Genomic DNA, 26,913 nt, shown 5'->3' with positions numbered 1-26,913 from the left:
ATGGCACTTTTATTGAATTAAACAAAATGGCTGCTTGTCGGCAGGTTTCACTGAAGCGTTACTTAAATTGCTGACACTCAGTTCAACAATTGTGTTTGGATCCTAACTGCATCATAGGACTTTAACTAGGCTCTCGCCTGACGGTACTGTCTGTGATATCTCCAAAAATCTGGGGGTAAAATAGTTGCAGACCTTGGTGTGAATACAAAGGAAAGGCCAACTTCAATTTTAGCCCTCTCTCTCTCTCCAATGTGCATTAAAATCAGGGCTTTGGTGTCTTAAGAAACTAGAGAAACCGGGACGGCACGGTGGCACAGTGGTTAGCATTGCTGCCTCACAGCGCCAAGGACCAGGTTCCATTCTAGCCTCGGGTGACTGTATCAAGTTTGCACATTCTCCCCATATCTGTGTGGGTTTCCTCCGGTTTCCTGCCATAGTCCAAAGACGTGCGGGTTAGGTGGATTGGCCATGCTAAATTGCCCCTTAGTGTCAGGGGGATCAGCAGGGTAAATGCGTGGGGTTACAGGGATAGGGCCTGGATGGGATTGTTGTTGGTGCAGGCTAGATGGGCCGAATGGCCTCTTTCTGCACTGTCGGGATTCTGATTCTATGAGAAGTGTACTGCACTATCGTCTTGCTACACTTCCCAGAGTTCTACTTGTTTTAAAAAAATTATTTGACATTTTGTCTAGAAGATATTAAAAACAATGTTAACTGTCATCCCTGGGTGTGGGGGGTATTTTTCTAAATTTTCCACTGCAAATATAAATCTCTAAATATTAGTTCTATGCAATGCATGTTCTTTGCACCAACATGCCAAACTTCTCATTTCCTAATACTGGATTTAATTTGCCACATATCTGTCCAGTTACAAACTCGCCTAAATATTTCCATAGACATTTCACTGCATCCTCTGTTTTTGCTGTCCTCCCTAGATTAATACTCCAAGGAAATTTGAGATGCTGGCACTTAGGGGTCCTATTTTTCACATGCATGCTAATGTCTTAAGTCGCTCTAAGTAACTGTATATCCTAGTGAATCTACACCGGCTTTTAATTTTTTTTCATTCGTGGGATAAAAAAGGCTTTTTTTTTCATTTTAGAATCATAGAATCCCACAGTGCAGAAGGAGGCCATTCAGCCCATCGAGTCTGCACCAACCACAATCCCATCCAGGTCCTATCCCCGTAACCCCATGCATTTACCCTAGCTAGTCCCCTTGATACTAAGGAACAATTAGCACGGCCAATTCAGCTAACCCACACATCTTTGGATTGTGGGATGAAACTCCGGAGCATCCGGAGGAAAACCACGCAGGCGTGGGGAAAACGTGCAAACTCCACACAGACAGTGACCCAAGCCGGGAATCGAACCCAGGTCCCTGGCCCTGGGAGGCAGCAGCGCGAGCCACTGTGCCACCATGCCGCCCCAATTAAATTAAGTGACGGCACCTCTTGCGAAGTGTACTTACCAGCCACCATTTGTAGGACTCTTCAGGAATCGTGTAGTTACTTTTGGTAAGGATGGGATACATAGTGGGAATGTATCGTTTGTCAAACCACTCCGATTCACCCAACTCAGAGACACAGCGGCTGCATTTGCACTTTCTCATGGTGAAGAATTTATGAAGTGTGACGTTAATCTTGTCGGTGTAGGTGAAAAAGACAGATAGCAGCAACAAGGCAAAAAGCAGCAAGTACAAAAACCAGTGAAGCTTCTGCAGCTTGTGAACAAGCATTGTGAAACCTTCTTGATGACAATACTCCTCCCCACTTAGGCAGTAAAAGTCAAGGAGGGAAGGATAACAACAGAACCTGTCAGTGAACCATGTGGACCTCTATATGTGTACTCTGCAATGAGGTCTCTGTTTATAACTCCAATCTCCCTAAGTGACTGGTTGTTGAACAAGAACACAAGCAGTTTTAAACATTCTTCTTCAGAAAGGAATCCGCTGGTCAGAAACCAAAGTTTTCAGGACGGAAACAGAACACACCCAGTTTTCCTGAACATTAATCCAGATAAAGTTAACGTGGAGTTGAGCCAACTTTTTGAAACTTAAGGGCAAGCAGGATGCACTTTGGAGATGGTATCAAACCAGAAGGTCCAATTTCTGTCATGTTGATGGCTGGGACTCCAGTCAAACGGTTGGTTTCACTTTAAAAATTTACCTTCATGCCATTTCGCTTTGGCAATCTCTTGACCACACTTGAGCTCAAAATGGCCGAATACAACTTCTCCTAAATCAAGAAAACAAAGGAGAAATGTCAAAATCCACTCTTAATTAATTCACTGGGACAGAGAAAGGAGCACTTTCTGAGACAACCTCACATAAATGTCTAAGATTCAGGATGCTACTGAAAGAAGTGAGTGTGGATTTTGGGACAGAGTGCCCCGTCTTAGCTGGTCTTGCTCTGGGGATGCTAGTGTTTCTGGGATGGGAAAGAGAAGAGGTAATTCTTTGTATCTGAATCCTTACCACTTAACATCACAGATAGAGAATACACTGGCAGGAGATCACAGGACCGGAATTCTGTCACCTCTTCTGTACTTGTAAATATTGAGCATTTCAATTACTTATTAGGATCAATTTTCTTTTGTTTAACAGAGGAAAAAATGAGTGTGAAAAAAAAGAAATGGGAGAGAGAGTAGGCCAGATGGACCCTTAAGTTGCACCATTCAATGAGATCTTGGCTTATTTTGGGCTCACTTCCACTGTCCCACTCCATCACCATATCCCGCGTTTAACCTACTGTGCAAAGGTTTATCACAGCCTTAAATATGCTCAATGATAGAACACTCACAGCCCTATGCTGTAGAGAATTCCTAATGTTACTAATCCTCTGAGCAAAGAAATTTCTCCTCATCTCAATCCTAATTTCTCCCGTGACTGTGCTCCCCAGTTCACAGTGGTTAGCACTGCTGCCTCACAGCGGCAGGGACCCGGGTTCGATTCCCGGTTTGGGTCTCTGTCAGTGCGGAGTCTGCACATTCTCCCCGTGTCTCTTTGGATTTGCTCTGGGTGCTCCGGTTTCCTCCCGCAGTCCGAAAGAGGTGCCGGTTAGGTGCATTGGCCGTGCTAATTTTTCCCTCAGTGTACCTGAACAGACGCCGGAGTGTGGCGACAAGGGGATTTTCACAGTGACTTCATTGCAGTGTTAATGTACGCCTACTTGTGACACTAATAATTAAACTTTAATTCTAGACTTTCCAGGCTGGGGAAACAACTTTTCAGTCTCTACCCTGTCATGTCTCCTTAGAATTTGATTTGATTTGAATTGAAGTTTCAATTAGATTGACTCTCATATAAATCCAATTTACATGCTTTGAATTGAATAGTGTTGAAGCCAACAAAGAATTTAGTTGTCATGGAAATTAAGTGGGACTGAAGACACCATACTTCCTACCTCATTTTCCTGGGTTTCCACTTTGGGTGGGTCCAAAAAGGTTGTGCCCATACCAAGTGGACTACAGGTCTGTAGACATGTTTGGAGGGGGAAAGCATCAGCTCGTGACCTCTGTCCAATGATTAGCTGTGGTTTCTTCTCCCATTCACTAGCTTCATAGAATCTCTACAGTGCAGAAGGAGGCCATTCAGCCCATTGAGTCTGCACCGATCACAATCCCACTTAGGCCCTATCCCCATAACTTTACTTATATAACCTACTAAACACTAAGGGGCAATTTAGCGTGGCCAATCGACCTAACCCACACATCTTTGGAGTGTGGGAGGAAACCCACGCAGACACAGGGAGAATGTGCAAACTCCACACAGACAGTGACCCAAGCCAGGAATCGAACCCGGGTCCCTGGCGCTGTGAGGCAGCAGTGCTAACCACTGTGCCACTGTGCTGCTTGATTAAACCTCAATATTAGAATTCTCAAGTGAGCTGAAGTACCAGGCAGGGTTAATCGGTGTTGTCCCTCCTGTTCACATCTAGAAGGAATGTGAATGGTCACAAGCCCCAGCTCCTTAAGTTAGGAGAACGTCATCCCAGTGTTTGGTCCGGGAACACAGCCAAACATTCAGCAAACTGAATACTGATTGACACTGTAGTTAGGCCCCTGCTGAGAAGATTAGTGGCATCCAACTTGCCCCTCAACCTAATTGCAGTCGATGTGCCACTGATGTGACACCGCAGGGTAAATCATGGGTGCATGATTTTGGGAAATGTGTAGAACATTTCTCAGCCTGTGTTCCTGGTAAGTGAATATTCATTGTGTGGAAGCACATTAGCAATTTTCACCTGTAGATGGTAATATACAATGAGCAAAGCATTAAGGACTCTCTATGGTGGGAGCTATACGGTGCACAGGAATTGTACTCGTGGGGAATTCAGATCACAGAATTAAGTCCACCTTCAACCCACACACTTTGTCAGTGTACCCTCTCCTGGCAATACAGGAGTTTGTAATATTAGACATCATAGGTCACAGTTACAGCATGAACTCTTTCTACTTTAGGCCAATATTGAATGCCTGCAAATAAAGTTAGTGATCTGACTATACTGAATTAACAAATTTATTAAAGAGCAGGGATCAAAAACGGTATAGCTCAGTCTATTTCCTAACTGGATAATATATTCACCAACCTAGTTGCTAAGGAAGTGCAAAAAAACTGTTACCAATGCATCTGAGGATGCCAACGTTTAAAACCTTTCAACGTCTAACCACATGAGCAGACAATACACATGTTTATGTCTGCTTGCACGGCTAGTGGAACAACACACTGCATCAAGCACGGCTGATCAGCTCTGATGAAGAGTGACCCACACTTGAAATGTTAGCTCTATTCTCCCTCCACAGATACTGTCAGACCTGCTGGGATTTTCTCTTTTTTTCTCTTTTTGACCAGGAGACTCTCTTTCTGCTCACTATGGGCGTATGAGAAGAATTTGCAGGTTGTTAAAACAACTTGTTTGGACATTCGATGAACTCACCTTACATGGCCATCAAGTCTTGGTGTGGGACTTGAACCCAGAGCTTCCAGCCCGGAGGCACGAACACTACCCACTGCACAATAAGATCCTCTAGTTCACTGCAATTTTGATTCACAGAAATTACAGCAAGCAGCTTTGAACAAGTTTAAGTGCAGATTAGTAAGTGCACAATTTGCTTCTTTACTCTGACATGTGCTCAGTTTGCGTTCTTGGCAAGTTACTGAGCTGACAACTGCAGCACCTTTTCATTTCCGAATTCTGTATCTATGCCAAAATAAGTGCATGCCGCATGTTCCAAACCAACCCATTCAATGTTTAAATGTCCTGTAAAACAATCAGATCAACATGATACTGCCCAATGTGTCAGTGGCAGATAGCCACGGCCATACAATAACTGATAACTGAATTAGATAAGGGAAAACATAGAAACTAGAAGCTGGAAAAGGCCATTCGGCCCTTCGAATCTGCTCCACCATTCATTTTGATCTTGGCTGATCCCACCTTCCCCCCATATCCCTTGGTCCCTTTAGCCCCAAAAGCTATATCTAATTCCTTCTTGAAATCAGACAACGTTCTGGCCTCAACTACTTCCTGTGGTTGTGAATTCCACACATTCACCACCCTCTGGATGAAGAAATTTCTCCTCACCTCAGTTCTAAAAGGATTAGCCCTTTTCCCCAAACTATGATCCCTAATTCTGGACTCCCCCATCATTAGGAACGTTCTTTTTGAATCTACTCTGCCTAACCCTGTTAGAATTTTTAAGTTTCTATGAGATTTCCTCTCACTCTTCTAAACGCCAGTGAATATAAATCTAACCGACTTATAGTCTCTCCTCATATGACAGACCTGCCATCCCAGAATCAGTCTGGTAAACCTTCGCTGTACTCCCTATATAGCAAGGACATCCTTCCTCAGATAAGGACACAGAAACTGCACACAATACTCCAGATGTGGCCTCACCAACACCCTATACAATTGCAGCAAAACAACCCTATCCCTGTACTCAAATCTTCTCACTATGAAGGCCAACATACCATTTGCCATCTTTACTGCCTGCTGTATCTGCGCACTTACTTTCAGTGACTGATGCACGAGGACTCCAAGGTCTTGTTGAGTATATCCACCTCTCTTAATTTACACCCATTTGTGTAATAATCTGTCTTCCACTTATTGCTACCAAAGTTAAAGAAAATTCATTTATTAGTCCCAAGCAAGCTTATATTCACACTGCAATGAAATACTGTGAAAATCCCCTAGTCACCACACTCCGGCGCCTGTTCGGGTACAATGGGGGAGAATTTAGCGTGACCAATGCGCCTAACTAGCACATCTTTCAGGCTGTGGGAGGAAACCGGAGCACCCGGAGGAAACCCACGCTGACACGAGGAGAATATGCAAACTGCACAGAGACAGTGACCTAAGCCACTGGGTCACTGGCTTGTGAGTCATAGGCTGAGTATGTAGGCATCTGCATAGCAGATGCAGTATAATGTGGATAAATGTGAGGTTATCCACTTTGGGGCAGCACAGTGACACAGTGGTTAGCACTGCTGCCTCACAGCGCCAGAGACTTGGGTTCAATTCCCGGCTTGGGTCACTGTCTGTGTGGAGTTTGCGCACATTCTCCCCGTGTCTGCGTGGATGTCCTCCAGGTGCTCCGGTTTCCTCCCACGGTCTGAAAGACGTGCTGGTTAGGTTCATTGACCCGTACAGGCGCCGGTGTGTGGCGACTAGGGGAATTTCACAGTAACTTCCTTGCAGTGTTAATGTAGGCCTCACTTGTGACTAATAAACAAACTTTAATTTTTACTTTAAGCCGAGAATCGAACCTTGGTCCCTGGTGTTGTAAGGCAGCAATGCTAACCACTGTGCCACCGTGCCGCCCCAAAGTGGTTGACCTCACATTTATCCACATTATACTGCATCTGCCATGCAGCTGCCCACACACTCAGCCTGTCCAAATCACCCTCCTCACAGCTCACCCTCCCACCCAACTTTGTATCATCTGCAAATTTGGAGATAATACATTCAGTTACCTCTTCCAAATCATTAATATATAATGTGAACAGTTGGGGTCCTAGACAGATCCCTGCAAAACCCCACGAGTCACTGACTGCCAATCAGAAAAAGACCAATTTATGCCAACTCTTTACTTCCTACCTGCTGACCAGCTTTCTATCCATCTCAAGACATTACCTGCAATCCCATGTGCTTTAACTTTACATAGTAGTCTGTTATGTGAGACCTTGTCGAAAGCTGTCTGAAAGTCTAAATAAACCACATCCATTGGTTCTCTTCAGTCAATTCTACTAGTTACATCCTCAAAGAATTCAAATAGATTCGTCAAGCATGATTTCCCTTTTGTAAATCCATGCTGACTTTGACTGATTATACCACTGCCTTCCAAATGTCGAGTTATGAAATCCTTGATAAAACTTCCCCAGTACTGACATTAGGCTCACTGGTCCATAGTTCCCTGTTTTCTCTCTACCTCTACGGGATTACACTTTCCCGAACAAGCAGTAACAAGTCTTATTTTGTAAACTTGAGTGAGCAGCTTTCTCTGGAGAAAGCCAGTGAAGTGATAGTGAACCTCTTCTGATCAGTGCCAAGCAGGGCAGCTGATTCCAATTGGATTTATTCTCTTTAATATTTCTTTCTGCCTCATTCATCTCTTAAATATGCTTTTTACAGTTGACTGGCATGGATTGACTGGGAATTCTTGGAATCCCTCTTGATATCGCTGAGCGTTTTGCTGGGGAAATTAAGAGTTAACCTAATTAAACTGGGACCTGAGTCACATTTAGGCCAGTCCAGCTAGGGACGCCAGGTTTCCTTCCCTAAAAGGACATGAGAGAATCAGCTGCACAGTTTCAACAATCTGATGGGTTCATGGTAACTTTTATTTCCAAATTTCTTTTTAAAAACTGCGATCAAGCTGCCAAGGTGGGATTTGAACTTGTGTTTACTGGGTTATTAGCACAGTGGCAATAGCCCTGCACTACCCTACTAATTCTTCACATAGTAGCCTGAATAGATGCAAGTTGGTAGATTATTTAACCATGCAAGAATAGGGCCCTATTTGTGAAGCTCTGGCAGAATGGAGAAATTCCAAGTGACCTTAGAGATGGCATGATGATCCTGATTTCCAGTGAGCACACAGACAAGCTGAACTGTAGCAACTACAGGACAAAGCACAACATTTGGACAAAATATTGACTAGGTTACTTCTTAATCGCCTCTCACCAATTGCAAAGGAGGTTCTTCCAGAGTCCCAGTGTGACTTCGGACGTATGAGATGAACAACCATCATGTTCTTCCCAGCATGCCAACTTTGGGGAAGGTGCAGAGGGAGCATCCATTTGTATATGGTTTTATTCGATTCTACAAAAGGTTCCACGACAATTTGGGTGCCCAGATAATTTCACGAACATCATCTGTCTCCAACATGACAATTTGCAAATAAAAACAGTAAGCACTGTGGCACAGTGGTTAGCATTGCTGCCTCACAGCGCCAGGGATCCGGGTTCAATTCCCGGCTTGGGTCACTGTCTGTGTGGAGTTTTCACATTCTCTCCATATCTGCGTGGGTTTCCTCCGGGTGCTCAGGTTTCCTCCCACAGTCTGAAAGATATGCGGGTTAGGTGGATTGACCATGCTAAATTGCCCCTTAGTGTCAGGGGGATTAGCAGGGTAAATGCTTGGCGTTATGAGAATAGGGCCTGGGTGGGATTGTGGTTGGTGCATACTTGATGGGCCGAATGGCCTCATTCTACACTGTAGGATTCCATGATTCCAATGTCTCCACCACAGACCCTTTCCCTGTCAAAACAGAATGTCAAAACAGATGTGCAATTGTGCCAATGCCATTATCAATCGGCCTTGCAGCACCATTGTGGCTAAGTGATGGGCTTCCCAAGGTGTGATAATAATTTAGCACACTGATAGTAATCTCTTCTATCTCAATTGCTGAAGGCCAAAACCAAAACAACACCCCCTTCTGTAACAGGAGTAGAGTTTGCTGATGACACACAAGCTTGTGCTCAATCTCAGAGAGAACTACAACAGATGGCTGATGTATTCTCCAGAGCTTACAAGAGCTTGATATTAGGAAGACCAAAGTCCACTATCAACTCGCACCAAATGTATTAAATCCAATGCCTTCAACTGAGATTCATGGTAATGTCTATGCATTTCTATACATTAGGCAGCTAGCACCCTCATCCAAAATAGGCAATGAGTATATTTAAATCTAAAATATATGTCAAAAGACCATAGATGTAAACCATAGACATAAGACATACAATCCTGATGTGATTTTGGTCTTCCGTGTGCACAGCATGAGAATGTGGAATTCCAAAACTGCCAAGTTGTGGGTTCGTGAGATTCATCGACATGGAATAGACCCCCCTATAGGAAGCACTCGCATTCATCAAGCAGAGGCCATTTCTCTGATTGGGACGCATACACAGAGTGAAAGACGTGTGCATCGCCAGGGATTTTTGGGATGGCGAGGTGGCCAAGGCAGGAAGACAATAGGATGCCCAAAGCTTGTAACTGTGACAAGGTCCTAAATCTCATTTTTTTTTGCACTTTGGAGACAATAGCCCAAAGCAGAGGAACATGGTAACATCAGGTGGGTTGGCAAGTGCCACTGTGACTATCAGTGGCTACAGCAGCTAGGCAACAGGCGTCAACACACACTGGCTACGAAGAGTGACTTTATAGGTGGCGGTTGTGGCAAAACCTGTTTCTCCTGGGTTGGTCTCTTCAGCCATCAGCAAAGGTGTACCATATGAGGCTTCTCCATCCTCAGTGGGTTTGCTGTGTGTCCATCATACTTAACTGGAAGAGTGCCAACATACTATAAGAAGGATGTGGAAACGCTGGAAAGAGTCCAAAGGAGATTTACCAGGATGCTGCCTGGTTTGGAGGGTAGGTCTTATGAGGAAAGGTTGGATCTCATGGGATAAAGGGGGAGGTGGCTAGATGGGTGGAGAACTGGCTTGGTCACAGAAGACAGAGGTGGTAGTGGAAGGGTCTTTTTCCGGCTGGAGGCCTGTGACTAGTGGTGTTCCGCAGGGCTCTGTATTGGGACCTCTGCTGTTTGTGATTTATATAAACGATCTGGAAGAAGATGTAACTGGGGTGATCAGTAAGTTTGCAGATGACACAAAATTGGCAGGACTTGCAGATAGTGAGGAGCATTGTCAGAAGCTACAGAGGGATATAGATAGGCTGGAAATTTGGGCAAAGAAATGGCAGATGGAGTTCAATCCTGATAAATGCAAAGTGATGCATTTTGGTAGAAATAATGTAGGGAGGAGCTATACGATAAATGGCAGGACCATAAAGTGTGTAGGTACGCAGAGGGACCTGAGTGTGCAAGGCCACAGATCCTTGAAGGTGACGTCACAGGTGGAGAAGGTGGTGAAGAAGGCATATGGCATGCTTGCCTTTATAGGAATGGGCATAGAGTATAAAAGTTGGGGTCTGATGTTGCAGATGTATAGAAGGTTGGTTCGGCCGCATTTGGAATACTGCGTCCAGTTCTGGTCGCCACACTACCAGAAGGACGTGGAGGCTTTGGAGAGAGTACAGAGGAGGTTTACCAGGAGGTTGCCTGGTATGGAGGGGCTTAGTTATGAGGAGAGATTGGGTAAACTGGGGTTGTTCTCCCTGGAAAGACGGAGGATGAGGGGAGACTTAATAGAGGTGTATAAAATTATGAAAGGCATAGATAGGGTGAACGGTGGGAAGCTTTTCCCCAGGTCGGTGGTGACGTTCACAAGGGGTCATAGGTTCAAGGTGAAGGGGGGGAGGTTTAACACAGATATCAGAAGGACATATTTTACACAGAGGGTGGTGGGGGCCTGGAATGCGCTGCCAGGCAAGGTGGTGGAGGCGGACACACTGGGAACGTTTAAGACTTATCTAGACAGCCATATGAACAGAGTGGGAATGGAGGGATACAAAAGAATGGTCTAGTTTGGACCAGGAAGCGTCACGGGCTTGGAGGGCCGAAGGGCCTGTTCCTGTGCTGTATTGTTCTTTGTTCTTTGTTGAGGGAGCTAGGGCTGTTCTCTCTGGAGCGGAGGAGGTTGAGGGGAGACTTAATAGAGGTTTATAAAATGATGAAGGGGATAGATAGAGTGAACGTTCAAAGATTATTTCCTCGGGTGGATGGAGGGGGCATACAAGGGGGCATAACTATAGGGTTCATGGTGGGAGATATAGGAAGGATGTCCGAGGTAGGTTCTTTACTCAGAGTGGGTGGGGTGTGGAATGGACTGCCTGCAGTGATAGTGGAGTCAGACACTTTAGGAACATTTAAGCAGTTATTGGATAGGCACATGGAGCACACCAGGATGATAGGGAGTGGGATAGCTTGATCTTGGTTTCAGATAAAGCTCGGCACAACATCGTGGGCCGAAGGGCCTGTTCTGTGCTGTACTGTTCTATGACTAGATATTTTCAAAAAGGGCAGTTTTGAAACAGAGGTGAAATGTATCCAAAATCCATATTGTGTTACTGTCAGACAACCTCACCTTAAGAGACATTTGCCTAATGATAATGATCCTAACCACACACTGATCTGAGTGTTTTCACATTTAGATAAGGTAGGTGGATGAAGGTAAAGGGACCAAAAGATTGTGGGAAACTGATTAGAATGATTTGCTTGCATAGAAGGTAAATGCCAACATGGACTGGTTCGCCAAAATGGCCTGCAGTAATTTACACCAACGTGAGTAGATTTAGTCCAGTTCAGCAATAATACTGAACTCAAAAGTGTAAGTGTGAGCATTGATTGAGGAAGGTGTTAGCCAAGATCTCTCAGGGAGGGCTCATTACATAATGTCCTGGAGCAGGAGTGATGGCTTATTTACACTACCTAGAGGTCTGAGCCCAATTACAATGCCACTTCCAGGGCCAAAACTCAAGTCAAACTTTAACTGGGCAAAATGCTGCCTGCTGTTATTTAGGAGACAAAACCTCCCAATGCTTCTACACAGCCAAATCAAACAGTGTTAATTCAGGACAAAGCAATGTCGTGATATGAGGTGATCGCCATCACTGCTAACAGCCCTGGCCCTGTAACTATTCCATTTTTGGTGAAGAGCTGTACAATTTGTTTTGGCTCTTTTTCACATATCCCTCAGTAAAATTTTTATCTGAAAACAAAGAATGCGACACATAAGCCTTGTTTTCAAATTAGTCATAAAACATTCATGTCCCTTCGAGGTAGTAAGTGAAATGTGAGGAATTCTTAGACATATTAATCACAATCTTCACCACCAGAACCTCCTGGAAAACCTCAGCATCTGTGGGGAGAGAATAGAGCCAATATTTCGAGTCTCAATGACTCTTCGTCACAATTGCATCCACAATATTATGCTTGTAATTATAATCTTATATGGCTTAATTGAACACATATTATATACTATTTAATCTGATCCATTTGGAGGAAACTGACTTTGATGGACTAGAAAACGAGTAGAACAGGAAGAGTTAAGTTCAAACAGAAATGCAAGCACATATTCCTCACTAAATTTACCCCCAAACTCTGAACTTGGGAGTTTATCAGTTCAATAAACAAATTCCATTTTAGACTGCAGACTAGGAATATTTCCACTGAAACTCAGCCTTGTCAAACCTATGCCCTAAGAGGTAGGGCATTGTTTATTGGACAAGTAATGGAAAACTTTCCAATGCTGCCTACTGGTAACCGCATACTTCTGCACACACGTCGGATAAGTGACGGGGTAGGGCGAATGGAGTGTCCATGAACCTTAGCTCTATCAACCTGTACCTCAGCCTTTAGTCTTTGATAAGTGAGGTGTTTTCCAACAGCCTGCAATATGTAATCGTCAAACAAAACAATCTGCAAATATGGTTTTTTGTGTTGCTTGGTTTGGAGATTCAGAAATTATGACGGATGTCTTCTGCGCATGTGATGCTCATCAATTCTTTTCAACATTAATTTACTGAATTTAAGTTGTCTAATTCATAGTTTGCAGCCTAAGCCAAAAATAACCAGTCATAAATAAAGCTTTTGTTGCCAAGTCTCATTGCTGAATGGACGTTTATACAATTACACACACATATAAACATAGAAAATAGGAGCAGGCCCTTCGAGCCCTCCAGAATGATCATGGCTGATTATCCAACTTAGTAACCCATTCCCACATCAGCCCTACATATCGTATGATCCCTTTAGCCCCAAGAGAGCTATGTCTAACTCCTTGAAAACATACAGGGGGTGATTCTCCCATCCTGTTACGTTGCTTTTGTAGCGCAGCAGCCCGGGAAACTCGAGCGGAGGCCGTGATCGAGCTGGCTAGCGATCGGGAGGACGGCAGTGTGGGGCTACTGCACGTGCGTCAAACTCAGCGCTGACAGATCGGCACATGCGCAGTGGCCCGATCAGCACTAGGCTGCCAGCCGCTCCAGTGGGCCTGATTTTCAGTGTGATTCTTGCTGAGGCACTCTGCAGTGCACAGAGTGTAGGAGATTCATTTTGAAACTCCCACTAAAAAAACCAGTGGGATTTACTCCAGTTTTTACGCAAATTCAACACTTTAATTTTTTGGGAGAATCGCCCCCACAATGTTTTGGCCTCAACTGCTTTCTGTGGTAGAGAATTCCACAAAGAAGGCCAGTCCAGGAAAGTGGAGAGCATAAATATAAGAAGACCTTGGGGTGGCACAGCGCCAGGGACCGGGTTCAATTCTGGCTTGGCTCCACACTGTCTGTGTGGAGTCTGCACTTTCTTCCCGTGTCTGCGTGGGTTTCCTCCGGGTGCTCCGGTTTCCTCCCACAGTCCAAAGATCTGCAGGTTAAGTGGACTGCCCATGCTAAATTGACCCTTAGTGTCCAAAGATATGCAGTTTTGGTAGATGGATTAGCCATGGTGAATGCGCGGGGTTATTCGGATGGTGGGGTATGGACCTGGGTGAGATGCTCTTTCGGGGGGTCGGTGCAGATATGATGGGCCGAATGGCTTCCTTCTGCTCGGTAGGGATTCTATGGTTCTCAATGGATTTGAGCATCACTGGCTAGACTAGCATTTATTGCCCATCCCTAAATGCCATTGAGAAAATGGCAGTGAGCTGCCTTCTTGAACCACTGCAGTAGGTACACCCAAAGTATTTTTAGGGAGGGAGTTCCAGGATGTTGACTCAACAATAGTGAAGGAACGGTGACATATTTCCAAGACAGAATGGTGAGTGGCTTGGAGGTATTTGCCTCCCTTGTATTGCTAGGTGGTAGAGGTCATGAGTTTGGAAGGTTCTGACAAAGGAGTGAGTTTCTGTAGTATATCTTGTAGATGACACACTGCTGCCACTGTGCATTGGTGGTGGAGGGAATGAATGTTTCAGGTGGTCTCGAGTTTCTTGAGTGCTGTTGGAGCTGCTCTCATCCAGGAAAGTGGAGAGCATTCCATCACATTCCTGACTAATGCTTCGTAGATGTTGCACAACTTTTGGCCAGTCAGGAAGAGAGTTACTCTCCTCATAACTCCCAGTATCTGAGCTGCTATTTTAGCCAGTGCATTTATATTACTGGTCCAGTTCAGTTTCTGGTCAATGGTAACCCCCAGGATGTTGATAGTGGCCGATTCAGTGATGGTAATACCATTGAATGTCAAGGGGAGATGGTTGGATTTTCTCTTTTTAGAGATAGTCATTGCCTGGTACTTGTGTGGTACAAATATTACTTGCCACTTGTCAGCCTAAGATCCAGTGTTGTCCAGGTCTTGTTTCATATGGACACGGACTTTCTCAGTATTTGAGGAGTTGTAAAAAATGCTGCACACTGTAATTATTAACAAACATTCCCACTTCTGATCTCATGAAAAAGGGAAGGTCATTGATGAAGCAGCTGAAGATGGTTGGGCCAAGGAGATTACCCTGAGGAATTTCTGCAGTGATGTCTTAGGGCTGCGATAATTGACCTCCAATAGCCACAATCAACTTCCTTTGTGTTAGGTATGACTCCAGCCAGTGGAGAGTTCAGCTTAAAACAAATGGTGACCTTCAAAGTAGTCGATGGGCCGAATGGCCTCTTTCTGTACTGTAGGGTTTCTATGATTTTTTTTCATGAGGAAACTATTAGCAGCAAAGATAAATTACATTTAAAATACTGTCAAAGTCTAACCAGTAAACATTTCCAAAAAAAAACTATCAATAATATGCTCCCACTCTCATCACATCTGTAATTAATATTTCAGAATTGGCAACGTGAAAAGATTGGAACTGAGTAACAGTAAGAGGACCTTGATGATTAGTAAGATCAGAGACCAAAAGAAGGATAAATATTGCCCAGGATACTGGGAAGAACTCCCCTTCTCCTCTTCAAAGCAATCTAATGAAACCATTTACGTCCATCTGAGGCACATAGGTCTTCAACTACATGTATTATTCAAATGTTGGCACCTCCGACAGTGCAGCACTCCCTCTGGACTGCGCTGGTATGTCAGTCCAGATTTTTGCACTCACATCCCTGGAGTGAAACTTGAACCTACAACTCCTGGCTCAAAGTCAAGAGGGCTACCAGTGAGCCAGTTACAGTAAATCTCTGTTTCAAGTGTCCCATTTTAAAGTGGCTTTGTTTTAAATTTTACATTTTATATCTGGATTCCATTCAAAGTGCAGTATCCCCTGTTTTAACTGGCGCAAGCAGTGATGATATCATGTCCCAGCTTTTTGACATCATCACGTCTTCCTCCCATACTAAATTAGACTTCATTTTTAAGCTCTTTCTCTTACCGCACCCTATACTAGTTGAGGAAGTCTTTGGAGTTTGTTTCTTGAGAAAACAGTATAGATACAGTGGTGTAAGCTTTGTGTTTCAAATTTCTCTGCAGACAAGGCAGCAATTTTAAAGTCACTTATTGTACGGTACAGTATTCCAGACCTGTGATCCCGTCTGACCATGAGCCAAGAATGGCCAGCTAGCTGTGGTAGTGAACCTGCTCCTGTCAAGAAATCAAGAGAAACCATCACCCTAACAGTGAAATTAGATGTTTCAAAATGGCTTGACGAAGGAGAATGCACGGTTGATGTTGTGAGTGCATTTGGATTATCCCCTACAACAGTGGGACCAATCTTTGGTAACACTGGCAAAATCAAACAAAATGCTCAATGTCTTCCAGCTTTAAGTGCTGGCAGGGTGAGTCGGTCTAGCAACAGCATCATAGACAGCATGGAAAGTCTCTTGGCCATTTGGATCGATGACCAAAACCAGCGCCAGGTTCTGATTTGATTTATTATTGTCACATGTATTAGTATACAGTGAAAATTATTGTTTCTTGCGTGCTATACAGACAAAGCATACCGTACATAGGGGAGAAGGAAAGGAGAGGGTGCAGAATATAGTGTTAGAGTCATAGCTAGGTGTAGAGAAAGATCAACTTAATATAAGGTAGGTCCATTCAAAAGTCTGATGGCAGCAGAGAAGAAGCTTTTCTTTTTAGGTTTATTTATTAACCTAACTCAGTAATTTTTTAACCAAACTCACTAAGATTGGTGGCATAGTGGACAGTGAAGAAAGTTATCTCCAATTGCAACGGGATCTTGATCAATTGGGCCAGTGGGCTGACGAATGGCAGATTGAGTTTAATTTAGACAAATGCGAGGTGATGCATTTTGGTAGACAGGGCAGGACTTAGCCAGTTAATGGTAGGGCATTGGGGAGAGTTACAGAACAAAGAGATCTAGGGGTACATGTTCATAGCTCCTTGAAAGTGGAGTCACAAGTGAACAGAGTGGTGAAGAAGGCATTCGGCATGCTTGGTTTCATCGGTCAGAACATTGAATACAGGAGTTGGGACATCTTGTTGAAGTTGTACAAGACATTGGTAAGGCCATACTTGGAATACTGTGCGCAATTCTGGTCACCCTATTATAGAAAGGATATTATTAAACTAGAAAGAGTGCAGAAAAGATTTACTAGGATGCTACCGGGACTTGATGGATTGAGTTATAAGGAGAGGCTGGATAGACTGGGACTTTTTTCTCTGGACCGTAGGAGGCTGAGTGATGATCTTATAGAGGTCTATAAAATAATGAGGGGGCACAGATCAGTTAGATAGTCAATATCTTTTCCAAAGATAAGGGAGTCTAAAACTAGAGGGCATAGGTTTAAGGTGAGAGGGGAGAGATACAAAACTGTCCAGAGGGGCAATCTTTTCACACAGAGGGTGGTGAGTGTCTGGAACAAGCTGCCAGAGGTAGTAGTAGAGACGGATACAATTTTGTCTTTTAAAACGCATTTAGATAGTTACATGGGTACAATATGGGCCAAAGGGATATGGGCCAAATGCAGGCAATTGGGATTAGCTTAGGGGTTTAAAAAAAAAAGGGCGGCATGGACAAGTTGGACCGAAGGGCCTGTTTCCATGCTGTAAACCTCAATGACTCTATTAGTGTCACAAGTAGGCTTAAATTAACACAGCAATGAAATTACTGTGAAAGTCCCCTAGACACCACATTCCGGCACCTATTCGGGTACACTGAGGGAGAATTTAGTATGGCCAATGCATCTCACCAGCACGTCTTTCGGACTGTGGGAGGAAGCCGGAGCACCCGGAGGAAACCTGCGCAGACACGGGGAGAACGTGCAAACTCCGCACACCTCCTGCTGCCTCAGCAAAGCAGCCAGCATAATTAAGGACCCCATGCACCCCGGACATTCTCTCTTCCACCTTCTTCTGTCGGGAAAAAGGTAAAACATTCTGAGGCCACGGACCAAATGACTCAAGAACAGCTTCTGCCCTGCTGCCTTCAGACTTTTGAATGGACCTACCTTGCACTAAGTTGATCTTTCTCTACACCCTAGCTAGGACTGTAACACTACATTCTGCACTCTCTCGTTTCCTTCTCTATGAACGGTATGCTCTATCTGTATAGTGCGCAAAAAACAATACTTTTCACTGTATGCTAATACACGTGATAATAATAAGTCAAATCAAATCAAAAGTTAGCCCCACCATACATTCAGTCCCTACATCCAAGTCATTGATGTAGATTGTAAACCATGCAAACCATGAGAAGCCACACCAGAGGACTGACAGGTGAAGCATTGTAATCAACCAAGAGCACATACCAAACACCGTCAAAACAAGGTCCATGGAATGACCAGTCCATCTATATGGTCAAATGATAAGGATGACCAGAGCATTGATATGCCAAGTGAAGACATTCATTATGGTAATCATCAAAGACTATACTGTGCTCCCAACAGTTGAGGAGGAGCTCCCTATTTTTCCCACTCCTCATTTGACCACAAGAGATTTTTCTATTAAGAATATGCTTGCCAGTTCCGTGAATGCTTAACCATTTTAAGTGCAGTGACTGTAAAAGACACACAGATTGATTGTAAAAGAGAAGAGTATTTATTGTACGTACGCACACACCAATATTTTGTCCAGGAGCTTCCTTTCTGCACTGAGTCTTCAAACATTGCCTGTGGCATGTAGATGGTCAAACAACAGGCAGGGCTCAAACTGACTGGCAGGATGGAGAGAGAGCAAGAGAGAGAGAGAGACTCACTCAGGGTCCTGTTTCATGTCTTCTGTTCTATGGCGTGGAGATAAACTGCTTCTTAAACACAAAGAGGATTCGTTGGCTCCTCACACGATCCCCTCTCACCTACTCACCTATTAGCCAAACGTGGTCATAGCAAGTTGATTCCAAGTCCATGGTTTATAAATGATTAGATGATGGCTGGACAAGTTCCTTTCTCTGCCTGGGTCCATTGTCCAAAGGGATTGCGTCTAATGGTTTATTTCCAACACAGTTGAATACACAGGAGCTGTTTGGTTGTTTTGTGGGTGGTTCACATTCCTCTAAGTTAATTGTCTTTTATAGGTTATTCTAGACTCCATTTTTAATGGAATTTTAATTTGCAGGGTACAGCTATGTTAATGTTCAGCCATTTAGGAGCTACCGTTTTAAGTCACTGAAATACCGTTGCTCATCTTTTAAAACTCAACCAGTGGTTTCAGATCAGTAAATAATTTTTGATACAAAGTGTGGCTTTACAACAATTGGCACAGTGGTACCAACAGAAGCATTTGCCACCATACAGATTATATTCCCGCAGGTGAAGGGTTGGAGAGTCTGTTTCCATGTTGTATATCTCTATGACAATGAGCTATATGCAAAACTGAATACCTGTGCGGGTGCAAATGTCCTTTCACATCACACACTGAAATGTATGTACCCACAGAAGTGGCATGTGATGGCTCAGCTGATCATTGGCAAACTTACCACGGATAATGGCGCAGAGATTCAATCCCTGGGATCTATTACACTTAGGCTATGATCCCAGCTGATGTTACTACTGGACAAGTCAGATCTCAGGTTGGAGCTGGCTTGATAGATCCTAATGTTTTAATTTTTGGTTAGAAGCAGAAGACTGCCGATAAACTTTTAACAAAAGAACATTTATTAAACAAGAAAGATTAATTATAATACACTACTCCTTCACTCCAGCTATACCTTTACAGATATCAATTGGTAAGGATAACACAAATGACAAAATATACCTTATATTTTAATAAGTTCTTGTAAGTACACAGTCCACGTAAACGAATAGGTAAGCTGTTAATAAACACACCACACTTTGAAACCAAATGACAGATGCCACCCATCTGATGTCCCCCAGATGCTTGTCACATTGCGAGCCAACTGATCTCACTGCAACTCTGTCTTCCACATGAGGGTTTTCAATATCTGTTCTTGAAGAACAAGCCTTGGAATCTTCTCCCAAACAACACATTTTCTTGGATGTCTTCAACAAGGGTTCAGTTCCAGGATTTCGATCTCCTTTCGGTATTCCTCTGCTCTGGATCATCACATGCATTCATGCTTCCATGCAATCTCTCAGATACCCAGTCACAGCAACAGAACACCACTGCTTCACAGGCTGCTTCATAGGTGTCACCAACCTCAGGATCATTTCCGATCTCCTGGCCTAAAATTTGCAACTCTGTCTTTAACTGGGAGCCTCTCTCTATTCCTTATTTTAATTTGCTTTGCCTTTCCAGTCTTCCTGGGACTTTCCTCTGTCACATTCCTTAGATTCTGGGACTTTCTGTTCTTATCTTGGTCTTGGCCTGCTCTCCCCATACATTGCCCTGTCTGTTCTCGGAGTTTCTGTGGAATGCTTCTTGCCTCTGGTTGCTAAGCAACAGCTTAGATTTTAACACACTACACGGTAGCACAGTGGTTAGCACTGCTGCCTCACAGTGCCAGGGTACCAGGTTCAATTCCAGCCTTGGGTCACTGTCTGTGTGGAGTTTGTACATTCTCCCCGTGTCTGCGTGGATTTCCTCCAGGTGCTCTGTTTCTTCCCACAGTTCAAAGATGTACGGGTTAGGTTGATTGGTCATGCTAAATTGACCCTAGTGTCAGGGATTAGCAGGATAGATGCATGGGGCTGCAGGAATAGGCCCTGGGTAGGATTGTGGTTGGTACAGACTCAATGGGCCGAATGGTGATCTTCTGTACTGTAGAGATTCTATAATTGCTTTTACGTCGTAAAACCTTTATTCCAATGCAGGCATCTAAACCCACAAACTTTCAGGTTACCTTTTTCAACATGAAGCTAAACTGAAGTTTACTAGATCACATACAGAAATACAAAATTAAACTTACTCAAACTAATACCTGATTCCCAATAAACACCATGTAATATCAATTACTTAAACCATATCTTTTTCCTAATAGTTGCTACAATTATGCACCCTGGTCACGCCAGATATTTTACACTGTGGAACCATGGGTCCCAGTCATTGGAAACCTATCAGCAACAAGAACTGTCTTTGTCATCATTCATGGTATCATCAAAGTAATAAAAAAGAGCACTAAAGCATAAGGAACACTCTTGAAACCCTGTGCTGACACAGGGAGATTACCTAACTCTGCAATGTCCACTATCTACAAGGCACAAGTCAGGAGTGTGACGGAATGCTCCCAACTGGCCTGGATGGGTGCAGCTCCAACAACAATCAAGAAACTCGACACCATCCAAGACAAAGCAGTCCACTTGATTGGCACTACATCCACTCCCCCACCACCGACACTCAGTAGCAGCAGTGTGTACTATCTATAAGATGCACTGCAGCAATTCACCAAAGATCCTTAGGCAACACTTTCCAAACCCACGACTATTTCCACGTAAAAGGACAAGGGCAGCAGATAAATGGGAACACCACCGCCTGCAATTCCCCTGCAAGCCACTCACCATCCTGACTTGGAAATATATCGCCGTTCCTTCACAGTCGCTTGGTCAAAATCCTGGAATTCCCTCCCTCACGGCATTGTGAGTCAACTCACAACACGTGGACTGCAGCATTTCAAGAAGGCAGCTCACCACCATCTTCTCCAGAGTAACTAGGGATGGGCAATAAATGCTGTAAGAAGTTTCACAACACCAGGTTAAAGTCCAACAGGTTTATTTGGTAGCAAATACCATAAGCTTTCGGAGCGCTGCCCCTTCGTCAGATGGAGTGGATATCTGTTCTCCAACAGTGCACAGACACAGAAATCAAGTTACAGAATACTAATTAGAATGCAAATCTCTACAGCCAGCCAGGTCTTAAAGGTACAGACAATGTGGGTGGAGGGAGCATTCAACACAGGTTAAAGAGATGTGTATTGTCTCCAGACAGAACAGCTAGTGAGATTCTACAAGATCAGGGGGAAAGCTGTGGGGATTACTGATAATGTGACATAGATCCAACATCCCGGTTTAGGCCGTCCTCATGTGTGCGGAACTTGGCTATCAGTTTCTGCTCAGCGACTCTGCGCTGTCGTGTGTCGTGAAGGCCGCCTTGGAGAACGCTTACCTGAAGATCCAAGGCTGAATGCCCGTGACTGCTGAAGTGCTCCCCCACAGGAAGAGAACAGTCTTGCCTGGTGATTGTCGAGCGGTGTTCATTCATCCGTTGTCGTAGCGTCTGCATGGTTTCCCCAATGTACCATGCCTCGGGACATCCTTTCCTGCAGCGTATCAGGGAGACAACGTTGGCCGAGTTGCAAGAGTAGGTACCGTGTACCTGGTAGATGGTGTTCTCACGTGAGATGATGGCATCCGTGTCGACGATCCGGCACGTCTTGCAGAGGTTGCTGTGGCAGGGTTGTGTGGTGTCATGGTCACTGTTCTCCTGAAGGCTGGGTAGTTTGCTGCGGACAATGGTCTGTTTGAGGTTGCGTGGTTGTTTGAAGGCAAGAAGTGGGGGTGTGGGAATGGCCTTGGCGAGATGTTCGTCTTCATCAATGACATGTTGAAGGCTCTGGAGGAGATGCCGTAGCTTCTCCGCTCCGGGGAAGTACTGGACGACGAAGGGTACTCTGTCCACCGTGTCCCGTGTTTGTCTTCTGAGGAGGTCAATAAATGCTGGCCAGCGAGCAACATCCATGTCCCATGAATGGATTTTTTAAAAAATCACCAGCTGACAGACTGCGTGGCATGGTCTGACATTAATATGTGTAACCGTTGTGAACTTGCAAACTTCACTTTACTGTGGAACCACTGGAAAGTTACTATTCGACACACAAGTGCAGACAACCCTCCCTGGTCATCGTTTGTCGATACTCACAATAGTACGTGATGTATTGATCAAAAAACAGCAGTAGAAGAAAGATGCTCATGCCCAGCAAGCAGGTAATGAATTGCCCCACCTAAACTTCAGATGAAAAGTTTGCATTTACCATATGATGGCCCATAGAATCTGGTGGAAATCATCAGCCTGGGTCCAGAGTCGAGATCATATCAAGTACGACACTGTGATGAAACAGATGCTAAATCTGACCAATACCACAACCAAAACCGACCAAAACCCAGCACCCCCATCAACAACCAGCAATGAGAAAACATACGAGTGTCTGTAACCAAGATCACCATTATAGGAAGGATGTGATCGCACTGGAAGGGGTACAGAGGAGACTCACCAGGATGCTGCCTGGTGGAACATTTAAGTTATGAAGTGAGATCGGGTAGGCTTGGGTTGTTCTTGTTGGAGCGGAGAAGACTGAGGGGTGACCTGATCGAGGTGTACAAGACAGGATGGATAGGGAGCCCTTAGTTGAGGAATTAGTCACGAGGGGACACAAGTTCAGGATGAGGGGCAGGAGGTTCAGGGCGGATGTGAGGAAAAATATTTTTACTCAGAGGGTGGTGATGGTCTGGAATGTGCTGTCTGGGAGGGTGTAGAGGGGGGTTGCCTCACATTCTTTAGAAAGTACCTGGACAAGCATTTGGCACATCATAACATTCAAGACTATGGATCAAGTGCTAGTAAATGAAATTAGGGAGGTAGGTTAGGTGGTTTGCACATGTCAGTGCAGACCCAATGGGCCAAAGGGCCTCTTCTGCATTGTATGATTCTGTGAATTTAACACTGGGAAGAAGGGGGATGTTCTGATGTGATGTATACGTATGTGGTGGACCTCAGTTGTGCCTTTGTCCTATATGGACCACCATTGTGTGTGCTTGTCATACCTGGACACATCCCCTTCCAGTTTGGTTCCTCCCCTCGGCACCTAGTATAAAGGTGGCTGTCTCCTCCCCCTTGTTCTGAGCTGCTGTAACAGCCTTACAGTCACAAGCTCGAGCTAGGACCCGCAGGGCGCGCAGAAATTGGGCGCACGATTCTCCTGGCTGCTGCTTGCGGGTAGTTAGGAGATGTCTGGCGTAAACCACGTTAGGGTTCTTTCGGAACTGCCCTTTTAGGAGTTCAATAGCGTCCGCGTATGTAGCAGCGTCCCGGAAGATTCCATAGACAGCTTCGCTTACCCGGGCGCGGAGCACGTGGAGTTTAGCGTCGTCGGTGTCAATGGCCGTAGCGGTGTCGACGAATGCTTCGAAGCAGTCCAGCCAATGATCGAATTTATCAGAGGCTCCAACCTCTTGAGGGTCTAATGCTAACTTGCCGGGTTTTAGAAACTGCTCCATGCTGGTCAACTGTTGTGAATAAAATTGATGCGCTATCAATAAGGCGAAAGACTACCAGTGTGCCAATACAAGTGTAGGCTTTTATTCACAACAGAATCAGGAGCAGATCCCAACAAGTAACCGACCTGGACTGAACAAGGGGGAGGAGACAGCCACCTTTATATGAGGTGCCGAGGGGAGGAACCAAACTGGAAGGGGATGTGTCCAGGTATGACAAGCACACACAACGGTGGTCCATATAGGACAAAGGCACAACTGAGGTCCACCACAACGTACTTTTAAGGAGGGTAGCTTAAATTGCTGTCCATTTCAAGCCAGTACATGATAGAAAGTGATGTATAATCTGTAGACATAATACAGCAACAGTGCTATAGGTCAGGCGTTTCTGCATAGCCTCCCAAATAACATTGTCTGCATGAAGTCTCGATCTTCAAATAAAGAATCCTGGAATTCCCTCCCTAACACCCACAGCCCTCCCTAACGGCATTGTGGGTCAACTCACAACATGTGGACTGCAGCATTTCAAGAAGCCAGCTCACCACCACCTTCTCCAGAGTAACTAGGGATGGGCAATAAATGTTGGCCAGCGAGCAACACCCATGTCCCATGAATGAATTTTTAAAAAAATCACCAGCTGACAGACTGCGTGGCATGGTCTGACATTAATATGTGTAACTGTTGTGAACTTGCAAACTTCACTTTACTGTGGAACCACTGGAAAGTTACTATTCGACACACAAGTGCAGACAACCAGAGAGGATGCTGAGATCTGTTTGACAAAAGCTACTTTTTTCACATATTAATTATTTCCTTAACACTTACCTCCATGTCTGATTGTTAAAGTTGTAAACAGCCTTGGTGCACTGAAGGCTGTCGTAATCCAGTTTTCCAATGTCTATACTTTCAATTTTCAACTTGTGTCTATGATAATGTGAGTTATTTTGGACTGTCCCTAAATGTATGTGTTTATTTTTATTTTAGGGTATGTCTTTGTCCACTGCCATTATAAAACTGCGTCTGTGCAAACACTTCCTGGTGCTCAACTTCCTTTTCCATCACAAACCATTGTTTCTTTCCTTCATATAATGATTGAAGAACTTCTTTTGGTTTTTGTTTTTTACATTAGAAACATAGAACTTAGAAAACTTACAGTGCAGAAGGAGGCCATTTGGCCCATCAAGTCTGCACCGACCACAATCCCACCGAGGCCCTATCCCCGTAACTCCACCTATTTACCCCACTAATCTATCATCTCGGGACATTAAGGGGCAACTCAGCATGGCCAATACACCTAACCCGCGCATCTTTGGACTGGGGGAGGAAACCGGAACACGTGGAGGAAACCCAGGCAGACATGGGGAGAATGTGCAAATTCTACACAGACAGTGACCCAAGCTGAGAATTGAACCCAGGTCCCTGGAGCTGTGAAGCAGCAATGCTAACCACTGTGCCGCCCTGAATTTCTCTACAGCCTTCTTCCCCCATTCCTAAAAGGCTTTGCTCTTTGCTGGGGTAAATTCTGCAAGCATAGACTGTCCTTCCAGTTCTTCACCTTGTTCATGGATCAGCTCCATGTTCCCCATTTTGTTTGAAAAATAGCTGTATGCTGTGCTGAACTCATCAATCTCAACTCTGCCTCATCTCAAATGTCCTTTCAAATGCTACATACATTTTAAAAAATTCTTTTACAGGATGCGTATGTTGTTGGCTAGAGCAGCATTGCCAATCTCTAGTTGCCCTTCAGAAGGTGGTAGTGAGCTGCCTTCTTGAACTGTAGATACACCCACAGTCCTATCTATAAGGGAGGGAGTTCCAGAATTTTGACCCAGTGACAGTGAAGGGGCAGCGATATACTTCCAACTCCAGGATGGCGAGTGACATGGAGGGTGACGTTCCCAGATATCTGCTGCCCTTGTCCTTCTAGATGGTAGCAGTCATGGATTTGGAAGATGTAGCCTAAGAAGTCTTGGTCAGTTCCTGCAGTGCATCTTGTAGATGGTACACACCGCTGCCAATGTTCGGCATTGGGGATCTTTGTGGAAAGGGTACCAACTAAGTGAAGTGGGCTGCTTTTGGGTGTCAAGTTTCTTGAGTGTTGTTATCATCCAGATAAGTGACGGGTATTCCATCACAGATGGTGGACATACCTTGGGGAGTAAGGAGGTGAGTTACTCGCCACAGCGTTCCTACTTTGACCTGCTCTTGTAGGCACAGTATTTATATGGCTAGCCCATTTGCCTTTCTGGTCAATGGTAACCCCAGGATATTGATGGTGGAGGATTCAGCAATGGCAATGTCATTGAAAATCAAGGGGTGATGGTTAGATTCATAGAGGTTTACAGCATGGAAACAGGCCCTTCGGCCCAACTTGTCCATGCCGCCCAGTTTTTACCACAAAGCTATTCCCAACTGCCCGTGTATGGCCCATATCCCTCTATACCCATCTTACCCATGTAACTGTCTAAATGCTTTTAAAAGACAAAATTGTACCCGCCTCTACTACTACCTCTGGCAGCTCACTCGACACTCACCACCCTCTTTGTGAAACAATTGCCCCTCTGGACACTTTTGTATCTCTCACCTTAAACCTATGCGCTCTAGTTTCAGACACCCCTACCTTTGGGAAAAGATATTGACTATCTAGCTGATCTATGCCCCTCATTATTTTATAGACCTCTATAAGATCACACCTAAACCTCTAGATTTTCTCTTGCTGGAGATGATCATTGCCTGGTCCTTGCCTGGTGCAATGTTACTTCAGTAAGAAGTTTAACAACACCAGGTTAAAGTCCAACAGGTTTATTTGGTAGCAAAAGCCACACAAGCTTTTGGAGCTCTTAGCCCCTTCTTCAGGTGACCTTCTTCACTCACCTGAAGAAGGGGCTAAGAGCTCCAAAAGCTTGTGGGGCTTTTGCTACCAAATAAACCTGTTGGACTTTAACCTGGTGTTGTTAAACTTCTTACTGTGTTTACCCCAGTCCAACGTCGGCATCTCCACATCGCAATGTTAC

The 26,913-nt window shown here is 44.6% G+C and overlaps 1 protein-coding gene across 1 annotated transcript in view; it reads right to left on the bottom strand.

Annotated features, from left to right (window-relative positions):
• LOC144495609 (CMP-N-acetylneuraminate-beta-galactosamide-alpha-2,3-sialyltransferase 1-like) overlaps positions 1 to 26,913 on the bottom strand; it is a 101,432-nt gene that overhangs the window by 44,211 nt on the left and 30,308 nt on the right. The window contains exon 2 of the mRNA XM_078215809.1: positions 1,471 to 2,236. Coding sequence (XP_078071935.1) covers positions 1,471 to 1,737 — 267 coding nt within the window. The 5' untranslated portion in view covers positions 1,738 to 2,236. The remainder of the gene's footprint in view (positions 1 to 1,470; positions 2,237 to 26,913) is intronic.

Source organism: Mustelus asterias, chromosome 7, assembly GCF_964213995.1.
Source record: "Mustelus asterias chromosome 7, sMusAst1.hap1.1, whole genome shotgun sequence".
Classification (NCBI taxonomy): Eukaryota; Metazoa; Chordata; class Chondrichthyes; order Carcharhiniformes; family Triakidae; genus Mustelus; species Mustelus asterias.
This window is presented reverse-complemented; position numbering and strand designations above follow the sequence as displayed.